This window comes from Oncorhynchus kisutch, unplaced genomic scaffold, assembly GCF_002021735.2.
Source record: "Oncorhynchus kisutch isolate 150728-3 unplaced genomic scaffold, Okis_V2 Okis01b-Okis20b_hom, whole genome shotgun sequence".
Lineage (NCBI taxonomy): Eukaryota > Metazoa > Chordata > Actinopteri > Salmoniformes > Salmonidae > Oncorhynchus > Oncorhynchus kisutch.
In genome coordinates this window covers 5,783,247-5,798,238 of record NW_022261978.1, presented here as the reverse complement: position 1 = coordinate 5,798,238, position 14,992 = coordinate 5,783,247, and the positions used below count along the sequence as shown (strand labels likewise).

The 14,992-nt window shown below is 47.2% G+C and overlaps 1 protein-coding gene across 2 annotated transcripts; it reads left to right on the top strand.

Annotated features, from left to right (window-relative positions):
- The first annotated feature begins 5,984 nt into the window (after positions 1-5,984).
- LOC109878017 (GTPase IMAP family member 7-like) lies at positions 5,985-10,603 on the top strand. 2 transcript variants are annotated; one of them, XM_020470252.2, is made up of 3 exons: positions 5,985-6,198; positions 7,297-7,377; positions 9,227-10,603. In XM_020470252.2, exons 2-3 carry the CDS (start codon positions 7,299-7,301, stop codon positions 10,348-10,350), a joined length of 1,203 nt encoding a protein of 400 aa, XP_020325841.1. In that variant the 5' UTR covers positions 5,985-6,198; positions 7,297-7,298; the 3' UTR covers positions 10,351-10,603. The 2 variants fall into 2 exon arrangements, with proteins under 2 accessions (XP_020325841.1, XP_020325840.1); XM_020470251.2 differs by having other exon boundaries at positions 7,294-7,377.
- Positions 10,604-14,992: the final 4,389 nt, after the last annotated feature.

The following is a 14,992-nucleotide window of genomic DNA, read 5'->3' as shown; positions in this document are numbered from 1 at the left end:
TCCTTTCCTCACATTTCTTTCAAAGAACAAAATCTTTACAACAGATTTATTTCACATTTGAGAGAGCGAGTGAGAGAGAAATGTGCCTTGTCATCATACCGACAACATCAAAATAGCCTTTCAAGACTGAAGTCAGCAGGACTTTGAGTAGCCAGACTTAGTATCAGCCAGACTTGTTGCTGGGTTACAGGGTTAAATAGCCATTCAACCAGTTTGGAAAAGAGAAAACAGAACATTCTGCTCCATAGTTACACTCCCATTGTGAAGTAGAAGGGTTCCATTATACTGTATTAGAACGCAACTGTACTTCAGAACTAGAAGAGACTCCACTATCAACATGAGAAATGATGGTCAACTGTATAGACACACATAGGTTGGGATACAATCCAATACTGTATTGACAGACACACAGGCTGGGATTAAATCCAATACTGTATAGACACACACAGGCTGGTATTCAATCCAATACTGTATAGACACACAGGCTGGGATTCAATCCAATACTGTATAGACAGACAGACAGGCTGGGATTCAATCCAATACTGTATAGACAGACACACCGGCTGGGATTCAATCCAATACTGTATAGACAGACAGACAGGCTGGGATTCAATCCAATACTGTACAGACAGACACATAGGCTGGGATTCAATCCAATACTGTATAGACAGACACACCGGCTGGGATTCAATCCAATACTGTATAGACAGACACACAGGCTGGGATTCAATCCAATACTGTATAGACAGACACACAGGCTGGGATTCAATCCAATACTGTATAGACAGACACATAGGCTGGGATTCAATCCAATACTGTATAGACACACACACAGGCTGGGATTCAATCCAATACTGTATAGACAGACACACAGGCTGAGATTCAATCCAATACTGTATAGACACACACACAGGCTGGGATTCAATCCAATACTGTATAGACACACACACAGGCTGGGATTCAATCCAATACTGTATAGACAGACACACAGGCTGGGATTCAATCCAATACTGTACAGACAGACACACAGGCTGGGATTCAATCCAATACTGTACAGACAGACACACAGGCTGAGATTCAATCCAATACTGTATAGACACACACATAGGCTGGGATTCGTAAGGTCGCTAGTTCAACTCCAGGAGCAGACAAGGTGAAACATTTGTCTGTGTGCCCTTGAGCAAGGCACTCAACCTCAATTGCTCCAGGGATGTCATTGATCATGTCTGACCCTGTCTAATGACCCCAGCTCTCTGTGGGTGTTGATAATGTCTGACCCTGTCTAAAGACCCCAGCTCTCTGTGGGTGTTGGGATATGTGAGAAACACCTGTACAAGTGTGAAACAGGACAAATAACAGCAGCTACTATAGTCACCATCTAGTGAGTCTGACCTGAAATAACCCCTGAACATCTCATGACTGTTTTAATCATGGCAGTTATCTACGGTTTCTCTTTCCCTGTTTGGAAGCATGCTGAACTAATTCATCATCGTTCCATTGGATAACAATGGACATGTTGTACAAATATAAGATATTTATCTAAAGAGACATCGGCACATGTAGCATGAGTCACAAATAGCACCCTATTCCCTTAATAGTGCACTACTTTCTACCAGGACCCTAGTGCACTACTTTCTACCAGGACCCTAGTGCACTACTTTCTACCAGGACCCTAGTGCACTACTTTCTACCAGGACCCTAGTGCACTACTTTCTACCAGGACCCTAGTGCACTACTTTCTACCAGGACCCTAGTGCACTACTTTCTACCAGGACCCTAGTGCACTACTTTCTACTAGGACCCTAGTGCGCTACTTTAACCAGGACCCTATAGCACTACTTTAACCAGGACCCTAGTGCACTACTTTCTACCAGGACCCTAGTGCACTACTTTCTACCAGGACCCTAGTGCACTACTTTCTACCAGGTCCCTAGTGCACTACTTTCTACCAGGACCCTAGTGCACTAATTTCTACCAGGCCCCTAGTGCACTACTAAATATAAGATATTTATAAGATATTTATCTAAAGAGACATCGGCACATGTAGTATGAGTCACAAATGGCACCCTACAGCATAATTTGCAAATACATTCATTAAAAATCCTACAATGTGATTTTCTGGATTTTTTTTTCTAACTTTGTCTGTCATTGTTGAAGTGTACCTATGATGAAAATTACAGGCCTCTCTCATCTCATTAAGTGGGAGAACTTGCACAATTGGTGGCTGACTAAATACTTTTTTGCCCCACTGTATAACATTTGCAAATGTTTACGGTGCATCAACCTCCATCTCTTCTTCAGAACTGTGACCTCTTGCCCTTTCAACTCTCTTCACTGCCTCCACATAGGATATTTGTTGTACAGCCCTGATCCTTGACCCCTCAACCTCTTTCACCCTAACAGGGCACTTTGGGAATTAGGGAATATGATCCACACCAGATTTGCAACATTTTACATTCATAGACTCTTCAATAACATATTCCTTCCGTACTTCCTTCTTGTACATTTCTTGTATTACATCGTGTTGCATCAGCGTTTCTTATACAGCCTTATATATTCTTGTATATTCTTGTAATTCTTGTACATTTCTTTCATTGCATCGTGTTGCATCAGCGTAAACGATATCAAATCAAATCACATCAAATGCTATTGGTCACATACACATGGTTAGCAGGTGTTATTGGTCACATACACATGGTTAGCAGATGTTATTGGTCACATACACATGGTTAGCAGATGTTATTGGTCACATACACATGGTTAGCAGATGTTATTGGTCACATACACATGGTTAGTAGATGTTATTGGTCACATACACATGGTTAGCAGATGTTATTGGTCACATACACATGGTTAGCAGATGTTATTGGTCACATACACATGGTTAGCAGATGTTATTGGTCACATACACATGGTTAGCAGATGTTATTGGTCACATACACATGGTTAGCAGATGTTATTGGTCACATACACTTGGTTAGCAGATGTTATTGGTCACATACACATGGTTAGCAGATGTTATTGGTCACATACACATGGTTAGCAGATGTTATTGGTCATATACACATGTTTAGCAGATGTTATTGCGAGTGTAGCGAAAAGCTTGTGCTTCTAGTTCTGACAGTGCAGCAATATCTAACAGGTAATATCTATCAAATACCTAATTCACACAAATCTAAGTAAAGGAAAGGAATAAGAATATATTAGCAAGCTAGCTAAATAGGACAAATTAGCTAGCATGTGCCAGCTAGCTAAATAGGACAAATTAGCTAGCATGTGCCAGCTAGCTAAATAGGACAAATTAGTTAGCATGTGCCAGCTAGCTAAATAGGACAAATTAGTTAGCATGTGCCAGCTAGCTAAATAGGACAAATTAGCTAGCATGTGCCTTCTAGCTAAATAGGACAAATTAGCTAGCATGTGCCAGCTAGCTAAATAGGACAAATTAGCTAGCAAGTGCCAGCTAGCTAAATAGGACAAATTAGCTAGCAAGTGCCAGCTAGCTAAATAGGACAAATTAGCTAGCAAGTGCAAGCTAGCTAAATAGGACAAATTAGCTAGCAAGTGCCAGCTAGCTAAATAGGACAAATTAGCTAGCAAGTGCCAGCTAGGTAAATAGGACAAATTAGCTAGCAAGTGCCAGCTAGCTAAATAGGACAAATTAGCTAGCAAGTGCCAGCTAGCTAAATAGGACAAATTAGCTAGCAAGTGCAAGCTAGCTAAATAGGACAAATTAGCTAGCAAGTGCCAGCTAGCTAAATAGGACAAATTAGCTAGCAAGTGCCAGCTAGCTAAATAGGACAAATTAGCTAGCAAGTGCCAGCTAGCTAAATAGGACAAATTAGCTAGCAAGTGCCAGCTAGCTAAGTTGCCATACATGTTTAATGCTTTTCGACCTGTCCCCAAATGAATGTCATTGGTTCAGAGTTTGTTTTGATATTTTTACCTGCGTGTGGTGTGGGGGGACTAAATAAATGTATGCACGATGTCGCGCAGCCGGTTTGGGTTCCGTGTAGATAGTATAGAATACTGTATATACATATGAGATGAGTAAATCAAGGTACTATATTAAAGTGACAACATCTACTGACTGCATCCACTTTTCCCACAGCTTCTTCACCATCCTTGTGACTTCAAACGAGTTTCCCAAATAAACATCTTTATCCCAAAAAAACATACTCCGACAAGCAACGATTCAACAGACTCATTTTCCACAACAATTGTTGCCCTTTTTGTTCAATTCTTGGACTTCACTGTTGTCCACCCATCCTTCTCACTAATGATACTCGATGCGCTTTCATCTTCAAACAACACTTCTTCTGCTCTCAACTCTGATTCTGGGCAGACAGCCAATGTTGTGAATTGTCAGAAAGATGTTGGTAATAGTGACACCCAACCAGAATTCAGACTCTGCGTGTTCCGAGTTGAATTATTTTTTGCCTAGTAACACTCTCTCATTGGCTATAAATAACAAGTTACAGGGGAAACGAAACTTAACTCGGAATGTACAGGTAACTGCCAAAATAAAAGAAACACTTGAGTAATTGAGGGTTCTGTCAGTTCTGTTATGTTGTGGGGTGCATTTTCCTGGCGTGGTTTAGGTCCACTCAACCACTTAGAGACCAAGGTAAACACCAGTAAATACACAGCCATTCTGAGTGATCACCTTCAACCTGTGGTGAATAATGTCTATCCTGATGGGAGTGGTCTCTTCCAGGATGATATAATGCCCCCATCCACAGGGTATGAGAGGTCACTGAATGGTTTGATGAGCATGAAAACTATGTAAACCATATGCCATGGCTGTCTCAGTCACCAGATCTCAACCCAGTTGAACCCTTAAGGGAGACTCTGGATCAACACCTGAGAGAGCGTTTCCACCACCATCAACCAAACAATAGAGTTCTAGACACTTGTAGAGTCTATGTGCATTGAAGCAGTTCTGGCATTTCGTGGTGCCCAACATTATGTTGGTGTTTCCTTTATTTTGGTAGTTACCTGTAAGGTCCAGCTAATAGCTTCACTAACAGCGGGTATTCAACTTAACTACCTTACTAATTAAATGACGTACAACGATTACATTAGAAGACCTAGGCAACTATGAGCCTAAGCGGCAGGCTGTTTGTGGTATTATTACATCTCCTTGTCACTCATTGTCATGGCTTGATAGTGATCGATGGGAGTTGGAAAGAGAACAAACAGATCTGGGACCAGGCTAGGCAACTACAGTATATAGTGATCAATGGAGTTGGAAAGAGAACAAACAGATCTGGGACCAGGCTAGACAACTACAGTATATAGTGATCAATGGAGTTGGAAAGAGAACAAACAGATCTGGGACCAGGCTAGACAACTACAGTATATAGTGATCAATGGAGTTGGAAAGATAACACACAGATCTGGGACCAGGCTAGGCAACTACAGTATATAGTGATCAATGGAGTTGGAAAGAGAACAAACAGATCTGGGACCAGGCTAGGCAACTACAGTATATAGTGATCAATGGAGTTGGAAAGAGAACAAACAGATCTGGGACCAGGCTAGGCAACTACAGTATATAGTGATCAATGGAGTTGGAAAGAGAACAAACAGATCTGGGACCAGGCTAGGCAACTACAGTATATAGTGATCAATGGAGTTGGAAAGAGAACAAACAGATCTGGGACCAGGTTAGACAACTACAGTATATAGTGATCAATGGAGTTGGAAAGATAACAAACAGATCTGGGACCAGGTTAGACAACTACAGTATATAGTGATCAATGGAGTTGGAAAGAGAACACACAGATCTGGGACCAGGCTAGACAACTACAGTATATAGTGATCAATGGAGTTGGAAAGAGAACAAACAGATCTGGGACCAGGTTAGACAACTACATAGTTACATTTGAAAATGTTTCATTTGCTATTTTAATTTGAACCTTTTTCCCAGAAGAAAAGGTCTGTGTCCAACACATTTCATTTTACCCAGAGTTGTGGCTTATCCAAGGTTGAGTTGTCAGAGGAGGTTGATAATAGTGACACCCAATCAGATTTCAGCCTCTGTCTGTCCTGAGGTGAATTACTCCTCTCATTGGCTAGAAATGACTAGTTACTGGTGAAACGAAACTTAACTCTGACTATAAGTTGCAGCACATAGCTTCAGCTCTCATTGTCACAACAGGGAACAATTAACAGACACGTGCAACTCCACTAAAAGTGAGTATTCAACTTAACTAACTTACTAATGAAATGTACAACAATGTATTGTAATAACTGGAGCACAATATGGAGTAAACATTTTATTTATACCAGGTTTGTTGACATTGATGCATACATAATCAAACAATGACATCACTAGACATGCCAAGACAATTTAATCAAAATAAACACGTTTCTTGGAAAGTCAACAATCACATTCTTCTGTTTGTATTTATACATGTGGTTTAATATTGGATAACAATGAAAGGAGAATTAGGTTTTTCACTTTTACCTGAAACATTTATCTTGTTTAATTGAATAGAAACCAGAGGGTCTAGGACAAGATAGTGTAGCACAGGTCTGGGTCTATGATATTTACCTAAGAGAGTTCAAGGGCTGATTTCCTCGTGTTGCTTCAGTCTTAATGTTTTGCTCATAAAATTGGTGGGCCAAATTAAACCACCTGCGGGCCAAATTCAGCCTGTGGGCCGTGGGTTGGGTAACCCTGCTATATATCTAATTGAAGTGGGCAAACCTTGAGTCAACACAGCTTATAGCAGGTTGTTGCTGTGAGGGACTGACGTGCAGGTTTCTTGGTACTGAGTGACAGGTCATTATACCACAGTGTACAGCAGGTTGTTGCTGTGAGGGACTGACGTGCAGGTTTCTTGGTACTGAGTGACAGGTCATTATACCACAGTGTACAGCAGGTTGTTGCTGTGAGGGACTGACGTGCAGGTATCTTGGTACTGAGTCAAATAACACCACATAGCATTACTCTTCTTATAGTTCATATTGTTTTAAAGTCAAATAACACCACATAGCATTACTCTTCTTGTAGTTCATATTGTTTTAAAGTCAAATAACACCACATAGCATTACTCTTCTTATAGTTCATATTGTTTTAAAGTCAAATAACACCACATAGCATTACTCTTCTTATAGTTCATATTGTTTTAAAGTCAAATAACACCACATAGCATTACTCTTCTTATAGTTCATATTGGTTTAAAGTGAAGCGGCTGAGAATAAATTATAATTTCATTTATGTGGACTTTGTTTTTTGCAATGAGGTCATCATATGTTTCTATGTTTTTGATTGGCCGACTGTAGCAGAGATGGAACGAGGAAGAGGGACTCTGAAGATTCTGTTCCTGTTGACACTCTGTCTGCAAGCCTTCACTGGTCAATGCCAAGGTACACACACACACACACACACACACACACACACACACACACACACACACACACACACACACACCCGCGTACACATATACATGCTGCTCAAACACCCCCCCGCGTACACATATACATGCTGCTCAAACACACCCCCGCGTACACATATACATGCTGCTCAAACACACCCCCGCGTACACATATACATGCTGCTCAAAAACACACCCCCGCGTACACATATACATGCTGCTCAAACACACAACAGACCTTTCAGGGGAAGGTGCTCAAAATGAAAAAAGGCGAAATTGAGAAAATACTAAATGCCACTGTGGTGTAAATGTAACATGTTTAAATAGACCTATTTATTTAATTAGAAACTGTAAACAAGCTAGTTCAGCGCCTCCTAAAGACATGATTGACATGGAGAAAAGAGGGTGGGCTATCAGCTGATCATTGATGTTGATGATTGATGCTGGTTAGATGTATTTATTTTACTGGTTGAGATTTACCTTTAGCTGATAGGAGTGTAGAGAAGAAGAAAAGACAATCAGACTGAAGTCTCTTCTTCCTCTCTTTCTGCTCCTATCAGCCAATCAGACTGAAGTCTCTTCTTCCTCTCTTTCTGCTCCTATCAGCCAATCAGACTGAAGTCTCTTCTTCCTCTCTTTCTGCTCCTATCAGCCAATCAGACTGAAGTCTCTTCTTCCTCTCTTTCTGCTCCTATCAGCCAATCAGACTGAAGTCTCTTCTTCCTCTCTTTCTGCTCCTATCAGCCAATCAGACTGAAGTATCTTCTTCCTCTCTTTCTGCTCCTATCAGCCAATCAGACTGAAGTCTCTTCTTCCTCTCTTTCTGCTCCTATCAGACAATCAGACTGAAGTCTCTTCTTCCTCTCTTTCTGCTCCTATCAGCCAATCAGACTGAAGTCTCTTCTTCCTCTCTTTCTGCTCCTATCAGCCGATCAGACTGAATGTGGATGATGATGATGATGATGATGATGATGTCGGCTAAATCAAGTGTTATCACGTGTTAAACAAATGTTAAGGTCTCTCAAGCCATCCATGTTTTGATACTGGGCAGGTTCAGTCTCCTTACAGGGCAGACTGGTGAACAGGTGCAATCTCCTTACAGGGCAGACTGGTGAACAGGTGCAATCTCCTTACAGGGCAGACTGGTGAACAGGTGCAATCTCCTTACAGGGCAGACTGGTGAACAGGTGCAATCTCCTTACAGGGCAGACTGGTGAACAGGTTCAGTCTCCTTACAGGGCAGACTGGTGAACAGGTGCAATCTCCTTACAGGGCAGACTGGTGAACAGGTGCAATCTCCTTACAGGGCAGACTGGTGAACAGGTGCAATCTCCTTACAGGGCAGACTGGTGAACAGGTGCAATCTCCTTACAGGGCAGACTGGTGAACAGGTGCAATCTCCTTACAGGGCAGACTGGTGAACAGGTGCAATCTCCTTACAGGGCAGACTGGTGAACAGGCTCAGTCTCCTTACAGGGCAGACTGGTGAACAGGTGCAATCTCCTTACAGGGGAGACTGGTGAACAGGTGCAATCTCCTTACAGGGAAGACTGGTGAACAGGTTCAATCTCCTTACAGGGCAGACTGGTGAACAGGTGCAACCTACGTATGGGGTGGAGGGTGACGAATTTGACAACAACTTGCGAGTAGTGGGTTCTGAACAACAATGACAGAAACATTTATCTTAAAATTATACTACAACCCAGAAGGGAGACTTGAGGGACAAAGGGGCATCTGCTCTGTAGATCCGTCCTCACACATGCTCGATACACAAACACACATTTCATTAGCTTTTCATCAAGACAATCACTATCAACTCAAGCACTTGTCTGTTTTCACAGATGCAGGCCACCCCTCTGACCTGAGGATAGTTCTGGTGGGGAAGACTGGATCAGGGAAGAGTGCAACAGGAAACACCATCCTGGGGAGAAAGATGGGGGGGTTTAAAGTAGACTTCACCGCTGGGTCTGTCACTGATCACTGTGAGAAACAGAGTGGAGTGGTGGATGGGAGGAAGATTGATGTAATCGACACCCCGGGGCTCTATGACACAAAACGGTCTAAAGAAGAGAGGAAAAGTGAAATAGAGAAGGCCATCTACATGTCAGTCCCAGGACCTCACGCGTTCCTGCTGGTGATCAGACTGGGGAGGTTCACAGAGGAGGAGCAGAACACTGTGAAGTGGATCCAGGAGAACTTTGGAGAAGATGCCTCAAAGTACATCGTCATTCTGTTCACTGGTGGAGACCAGCTGGAGGACAAATCAATGGTGGACTTTCTGAATACGAGTGAGGAGCTTATGAAACTCATCAAGGTCTTTAAGGGAAGAAATCATGTCTTCAATAATAAAAAGAAGAATGACAACACCCAGGTCACAGAGCTGCTGAAGAAGATAGATGAGATGGTGATGAAGAATGGAGGAAAACACTACACCAATGAGATGTACCAGGACGTTCAGAGGAAGATCAAAGGGGAGGAGGAGAGGAAGAGACAGGAGGAGAAGGAGAGAGAGGAGGAGGCGAAGAAGAAACAAGAGGAGGAAATCAGAAAACGGGAAGAGAAGGCGAGAGAGGAGGAGAGGAAGAGACAGGAGGAGAAGAAGAAACAAGAGGAGGAGATCAGAAAATGGGAAGAGAAGGCGAGAGAGGAGGAGAGGAAGAGACAGGAGAAGAAGGAGAGAGAGGAGGAGAGGAAGAGACAGGAGGAGAAGAAGAAACAAGAGGAGGAGATCAGAAAACGGGAAGAGAAGGCGAGAAAGGTAAGGAAGAGACAGAAGGAGATCAGGAAGAAGGAAGAGGAGAGACTGAAAAGGTTAAAGGACATATCAAGAAAACTTGTTGGACTGTTAGCAACTGGTGTCACAGCGCTGTTTTCAGGACCAGCAGCTATTGCAGTTGGAGGTGCTGTACTTGCAAAAGAGGCAGTTGAATATGCATTTGATTATTTCACAACACATTCCAATTAAGCAAATACGAGGAAGAGTAGGCAGTGTGAAGTATCAATCTCTTCCTCATCTTAATGTCAAGTAGTAGCAGAAGAGTAGATTATTACTGTATAATGACAACCATCAGGGATTGTTCATCACTTTATAATATGATCAGTTATTTAACATGTTTATTACTACCCTCCCTCCCTGGTCTGTGTTCTCCCTCTACCCTCCCTCCCTGGTCTGTGTTCTCCCTCTACCCTCCCTCCCTGGTCTGTGTTCTCCCTCTAGCCTCTCTCTACACTCCCTCCCTGGTCTGTGTTCTCCCTCTAGCCTCCCTCCCTGGTCTGTGTTCTCCCTCTACCCTCCCTCCCTGGTCTGTGTTCTCCCTCTAGCCTCCCTCTATACTCCCTCCCTGGTCTGTGTTCTCCCTCTACCCCCCCTCCCTGGTCTGTGTTCTCCCTCTACCCTCCCTCCCTGGTCTGTGTTCTCCCTCTACCCTCCCTCTCTGGTCTGTGTTCTCCCTCTACCCTCCCTCCCTGGTCTGTGTTCTCCCTCTACCCTCCCTCCCTAGTCTGTGTTCTCCCTCTACCCTCCCTCCCTGGTCTGTGTCCTCTACCCTCCCTCCCTGGTCTGTGTTCTCCCTCTACCCTCCCTCCCTGGTCTGTGTTCTCCCTCTACCCTCCCTCCCTGGTCTGTGTTCTCCCTCTACCCTCCCTCCCTGGTCTGTGTTCTCCCTCTACCCTCCCTCCCTGGTCTGTGTTCTCCCTCTACCCTCCCTCCCTGGTCTGTGTTCTCCCTCTACCCTCCCTCCCTGGTCTGTGTTCTCCCTCTACCCTCCCTCCCTGGTCTGTGTTCTCCCTCTACCCTCCCTCCCTGGTCTGTGTTCTCCCTCTACCCTCCCTCCCTGGTCTGTGTTCTCCCTCTACCCTCCCTCCCTGGTCTGTGTTCTCCCTCTACCCTCCCTCCCTGGTCTGTGTTCTCCCTCTAGCCTCTCTCTACACTCCCTCCCTGGTCTGTGTTCTCCCTCTAGCCTCCCTCCCTGGTCTGTGTTCTCCCTCTACCCTCCCTCCCTGGTCTGTGTTCTCCCTCTAGCCTCCCTCTATACTCCCTCCCTGGTCTGTGTTCTCCCTCTACCCCCCCCTCCCTGGTCTGTGTTCTCCCTCTACCCTCCCTCCCTGGTCTGTGTTCTCCCTCTACCCTCCCTCTCTGGTCTGTGTTCTCCCTCTACCCTCCCTCCCTGGTCTGTGTTCTCCCTCTACCCTCCCTCCCTAGTCTGTGTTCTCCCTCTACCCTCCCTCCCTGGTCTGTGTCCTCTACCCTCCCTCCCTGGTCTGTGTTCTCCCTCTACCCTCCCTCCCTGGTCTGTGTTCTCCCTCTACCCTCCCTCCCTGGTCTGTGTTCTCCCTCTACCTCCCTCCCTGGTCTGTGTTCTCCCTCTACCCTCCCTCCCTGGTCTGTGTTCTCCCTCTACCCTCCCTCCCTGGTCTGTGTTCTCCCTCTACCCTCCCTCCTGGTCTGTGTTCTCCCTCTACCCTCCCTCCCTGGTCTGTGTTCTCCCTCTACCCTCCCTCCCTGGTCTGTGTTCTCCCTCTACCCTCCCTCCCTGGTCTGTGTTCTCCCTCTACCCTCCCTCCCTGGTCTGTGTTCTCCCTCTAGCCTCTCTCTACACTCCCTCCCTGGTCTGTGTTCTCCCTCTAGCCTCTCTCTACACTCCCTCCCTGGTCTGTGTTCTCCCTCTACCCTCCCTCCCTGGTCTGTGTTCTCCCTCTAGCCTCCCTCCCTGGTCTGTGTTCTCCCTCTACCCTCCCTCCCTGGTCTGTGTTCTCCCTCTAGCCTCCCTCTATACTCCCTCCCTGGTCTGTGTTCTCCCTCTACCCCCCCCTCCCTGGTCTGTGTTCTCCCTCTACCCTCCCTCCCTGGTCTGTGTTCTCCCTCTACCCTCCCTCTCTGGTCTGTGTTCTCCCTCTACCCTCCCTCCCTGGTCTGTGTTCTCCCTCTACCCTCCCTCCCTAGTCTGTGTTCTCCCTCTACCCTCCCTCCCTGGTCTGTGTCCTCTACCCTCCCTCCCTGGTCTGTGTTCTCCCTCTACCCTCCCTCTCTGGTCTGTGTTCTCACTCTACCCTCTCTCCCTGGTCTGTGTTCTCCCTCTACCCTCTCTCTACCCTCCCTCCCTGGTCTGTGTTCTGACTATACCCTCCCTACCTGGTCTGTGTTCTCCCTCTACCCTCTCTCTACCCTCCATCCCTGGTCTGTGTTCTCCCTCTAGCCTCTCTCTACACTCCCTCCCTGGTCTCTGTTCTCTCTCTAGCCTCTCTCTACCCTCCCTCCCTGGTCTGTGTTCTGACTATACCCTCCCTACCTGGTCTGTGTTCTCCCTCTACCCTCTCTCTACCCTCCATCCCTGGTCTGTGTTCTCCCTCTAGCCTCTCTCTACACTCCCTCCCTGGTCTCTGTTCTCTCTCTAGCCTCTCTCTACACTCCCTCCCTGGTCTGTGTTCTGACTCTACCCTCTCTCTACCCTCCCTCCCTGGTCTGTGTTCTCTCTCTACCCTCCCTCCCTGGTCTGTGTTCTCCCTCTACCCTCCCTCCCTGGTCTGTGTTCTCCCTCTACCCTCCCTCCCTGGTCTGTGTTCTCCCTCTAGCCTCCCTCTCTGGTCTGTGTTCTCCCTCTAGCCTCCCTCTATACTCCCTCCCTGGTCTCTGTTCTCTCTCTAGCCTCTCTCTACCCTCCCTCCCTGGTCTGTGTTCTGACTATACCCTCCCTACCTGGTCTGTGTTCTCCCTCTACCCTCTCTCTACCCTCCCTGCCTGATCCGTGTTCTCCCTCTACCCTCTCTCTACCCTCCCTCCCTGGTCTGTGTTCTCCCTCTACCCTCCCTCTACACTCCCTCCCTGGTCTGTGTTCTGACTCTACCCTCCCTCTCTGGTCTGTGTTCTCCCTCTAGCCTCCCTCTATACTCCCTCTCTGGTCTGTGTTCTGACTCTACCCTCCCTCCCTGGTCTGTGTTCTCCCTTTAGCCTCTCTCTACCCTCCCTCTCTGGTCTGTGTTCTCCCTCTAGCCTCCCTCTATACTCCCTCTCTGGTCTGTGTTCTGACTCTACCCTCCCTCCCTGGTCTGTGTTCTCCCTTTAGCCTCCCTCTACCCTCCCTCTCTGGTCTGTGTTCTCCCTCTACCCTCCCTCCCTGGTCTGTGTTCTCCCTCTACCCTCCCTCCCTGGTCTGTGTTTTCCCTCTACCCTCCCTCTCTGGTCTGTGTTCTCCCTCTACCCTCCCTCCCTGGTCTGTGTTCTCCCTCTACTCTCCCTCCCTGGTCTGTGTTCTCCCTCTACCCTCTCTCTACCCTCCCTCCCTGGTCTGTGTTCTCCCTCTAGCCTCTCTCTACACTAACTCCCTGGTCTCTGTTCTCTCTCTAGCCTCTCTCTACCCTCCCTCCCTGGTCTGTGTTCTCCCTCTATCCCCTCTCTACACTCCCTCCCTGGTCTGTGTTCTGACTCTACCCTCTCTCTACCCTCCCTCCCTGGTCTGTGTTCTCTCTCTACCCTCCCTCCCTGGTCTGTGTTCTCTCTCTACCCTCCCTCCTGGTCTGTTTTCTCCATCTACCCTCCCTCCCTGGTCCGTTGTCTCCCTCTACCCTCCCTCCCTGGTCTGTGTTCTCCCTCTACCCTCCCTCCCTGGTCTGTGTTCTCCCTCTACCCTCCCTCTACACTCCCTCCCTGGTCTGTGTTCTGACTCTACCCTCCCTCCCTGGTCTGTGTTCTCCCTCTACCCTCTCTCTACCCTCCCTCCCTGGTCTGTGTTCTCCCTCTAGCCTCTCTCTACACTCCCTCCCTGGTCTCTGTTCTCTCTCTAGCCTCTCTCTACCCTCCCTCCCTGGTCTGTGTTCTCCCTCTAGCCTCTCTCTACACTCCCTCCCTGGTCTGTGTTCTCCCTCTACCCTCTCTCTACCCTCCCTCCCTGGTCTGTGTTCTGACTCTACCCTCTCTCTACCCTCCCTCCCTGGTCTGTGTTCTCTCTCTACCCTCCCTTCCTGGTCTGTGTTCTCTCTCTACCCTCCCTCCTGGTCTGTTTTCTCCATCTACCCTCCCTCTACCCTCCCTCCCTGGTCCGTTGTCTCCCTCTACCCTCCCTCCCTGGTCTGTGTTCTCCCTCTACCCTCCCTCCCTGGTCTGTGTTCTCCCTCTACCCTCCCTCCCTGGTCTGTGTTCTCCCTCTACCCTCCCTCCCTGGTCTGTGTTCTCCCTCTACCCTCCCTCCCTGGTCTGTGTTCTCCCTCTACCCTCCCTCCCTGGTGTGTGTTCTCCCTCTACCCTCCCTCCCTGGTCTGTGTTCTCCCTCTAGCCTCTCTCTACCCTCCCTCTCTGGTCTGTGTTCTCCCTCTACCCTCTCTCTAACCTCCCTCCCTGGTCTGTGTTCTCCCTCTAGCCTCTCTCTACCCTCCCTCCCTGGTCTGTGTTCTCTCTCTACCCTCCCTCCCTGGTCTGTGTTTCTCCCTCTACCCTCTCTCTAACCTCCCTCCCTGGTCTGTGTTCTCCCTCTACCCTCCCTCCCTGGTCTGTGTTCTCCCTCTACCCTCCCTCCCTGGTGTGTGTTCTCCCTCTACCCTCCCTCCCTGGTCTGTGTTCTCCCTCTACCCTCCCTCCCTGGTCTGTGTTCTCCCTCTAACCTCCCTCCCTGGTC

Bases quoted from the DNA above. Each gene is read 5' to 3' on its own strand.
- LOC109878017 (XM_020470252.2), top strand. From the start codon at position 7,299: ATGGAACGAGGAAGAGGGACTCTGAAGATTCTGTTCCTGTTGACACTC. The intron at 7,378-9,226 runs GTACACACACAC...CTGTTTTCACAG, and splicing joins CTTCACTGGTCAATGCCAAG to ATGCAGGCCACCCCTCTGAC.